This window comes from Miscanthus floridulus, chromosome 16 (genome assembly GCF_019320115.1).
Source record: "Miscanthus floridulus cultivar M001 chromosome 16, ASM1932011v1, whole genome shotgun sequence".
NCBI classification, from domain to species: Eukaryota; Viridiplantae; Streptophyta; class Magnoliopsida; order Poales; family Poaceae; genus Miscanthus; species Miscanthus floridulus.
The window spans coordinates 36,330,596-36,333,010 of record NC_089595.1 but is presented as its reverse complement, the minus strand read 5'-3'; the positions used below and the strand labels follow the sequence as shown (position 1 = coordinate 36,333,010).

Genomic DNA, 2,415 nt, shown 5'->3' with positions numbered 1-2,415 from the left:
GGGGAGGAGAGAGAGATGGGGCCAGTTTTCTTCGCGGGGGATGATGAGGAGAGAGAAAGAGGGAAATAAAGCTACTGCAATCTATGGCAATCCTGAGCCGTCCAATCTTTAATCTATGGCAATGAGAGGAGGGGCATGACTGACTTTTCACATGGGCTACTGACTCGGATCCGAGCTGGACAGTGGAGCTGACGTGCCACACGAGCAAAAGTGGTAAATGTGTATCATTTTTCTCTCTCTGCTACTAAAATCATAGCGCCAAATCTAAAGCTGCTATTTGAGGAGGTGCCATCCATTATGATGGTAAAAAGTTAATTATCCCAGATTACTCGGCCGCCTCTCTCTTCCTATTCTACCGTTAGTAGTCGCGACTCCCGCCTCTCCCCATCCCCGTCTCCGTCTCCGTCTCCCGTCCTCTCCCTAGATCTCGTCCACCGGCCTCCACCCTCTGATCCGCGCGCAGGGGCACAGCGGCCCCCTCCCATCGGAACCGCACGCATGGCGGCATGGCGCGGCAGCCTCCTCACACTCGAATCTGCGCACAGGGGGCGGTGCGGCGGCCTCCTCCCCTCGGATCCGCGTGCAGGAGCGGCGCCGCCTCCACCCTTCGGAGTTCCTCGACGCGGCAGCGAGCCTCATCTCCGAGCTCACTCTCCCTCTTCTCTTATTTGTGTGAATGCATATTCTTCTCTGGAGCCCTATGATTTTTGTTGTTTTTTTCGATTTTTCTTACCGGAAAGCTTGAGCTTACCATGGCCATCTTGCTCATCGTGCCAGCACGGGCACGTCGCGCCTCTTGTGCCGGCACAGCACGTCTAAAGGGGCTAAGGACCCTGCTTGGGCTCGAAGCTTGGCACGGCACGACTACTTACTCGTGCCAATCGTGCCCATGCCTTAGCATGCCCATGCTGTGTCGTGCCGGGCGGCCCGAATGGCCATGTACAGGATAGGCCCAAGCCCAGAACAAAAATAACTTATTTTTTTCCCTAGTAGGCCCAAGCCCAGTACAAAATAGCTTATTTATTTATTTATTTATTTTTATATAAGAAAACGCTTAGAAGTAGAATATTTGTGACTCGTGAGCTTACGGATAAATCCACGTGCACAGGCAAAGCCTCGAAGATGACAAGATATGTGAAGCACTGTTCATTTGAGTAGGCGAATGGCGGCGTTCCCGGCATTGAACCAATAATCAGTACCAAAATCCAAGATATTTTCAGAAATAGTGGTGTATGTAGACCCAAAAATCCATTTGTATAATTAGCTAATTGCTAGACCAATTCATCAGTAGGACTAATCTTGGCAGAGGCCTTTCTGTCGCTGGCGATGGCGGCATCGTCGTCGCGGAGTGCCTGATACTGTTGGTCTCTGCAGAGCACAAGCAGATACAAACCGACGAGGCCGACGAACGCGGTCATGCACCAGACGAGGACAGCCAGCGGCGGCGGCATGACCGCGGCCACGCGGTACGCGAACGCGCAGCTGAGCGCGGTGGACAGAGCCCACACGGCGGCCTGCACGCGGCGCCTCTCCGCCGCGGGAGAGTCCGGCGCGAACCGCTCGGCGCGCCGGAGGCACGCGAGGAGCGCGGCTAGGAGGGAGGCCGCGGCGGCGACGAAGGCCAGGTCCTGCGGGTCGTGACGCACGCGCCACGCCGTAACGGCGAAGCTGTAGCCCACGACGGCCGCCGCGGCGGCGCGGAGGCAGTGGCCGCACACGCACCTGAGCTGCGCGGAGAAGGGGGACACTGGGTCGTCGTCGGCTGCTTTTGGCCCTGAACACTTGGCGTGGACGGTGGGGGTGGCGGCGGCGGCATTGCCAGTGACGATGATGCTCTTGGTTGCCATTGCCTTGGACGGATGGAACGAAGAAGGGAGAGGCCTCGATCAGTTGAGCTCACTCTCACTGGCTTGTTTGTGTCTGAGTGTCTCTGGGCAGGTGCAGTGCGAATTGACGATAAATCTTACAGTGCATATATAAGGTATATCGTCCTCCGCGTCGTGAACGTGAAGACGCGGCGCTGGACGACTAATCTATTGACGGATAAAGGGTCAAGTTACGGGTCGCTCAACCTCTTGTGGGAGTGGGACATATATAAATTTCTCCGAACCTTCCTCCACGCGTTACTCCTATGACTGAACAACGCGCTCCTCCGCAGAAGAGGCCGAGGGATCCAAGGCAAACAGTTTTGTGCCGATGCTAGCTTTGATTCTTCATTATGTATATCTCTTCAATCTCTAGTTCCAAAGAAAAGAAGGAACTGGCAAGTTGACTTGACACCGGCTCTGGACATCAGGTAACCTTGTTGGTCGGGTAATGGAGCCTTTTTCTTTTCTTCGTTCATTTATCTCGAAGCATAATTTCTTGGGCAGTTCGGTCTCACGGTTTACTACAGCGTTGTCGTACTCAAGCGCG

The 2,415-nt window shown here is 54.9% G+C and overlaps 1 protein-coding gene across 1 annotated transcript; it reads right to left on the bottom strand.

The window, feature by feature from the left end:
• Positions 1–1,131: 1,131 nt before the first annotated feature.
• LOC136514400 (uncharacterized) lies at positions 1,132–1,930 on the bottom strand. Its single transcript, XM_066508361.1, has one exon. The coding sequence runs from the start codon at positions 1,845–1,847 to the stop codon at positions 1,272–1,274; it is 576 nt and encodes a 191-aa protein (XP_066364458.1). The 5' UTR covers positions 1,848–1,930; the 3' UTR covers positions 1,132–1,271.
• Positions 1,931–2,415: the final 485 nt, after the last annotated feature.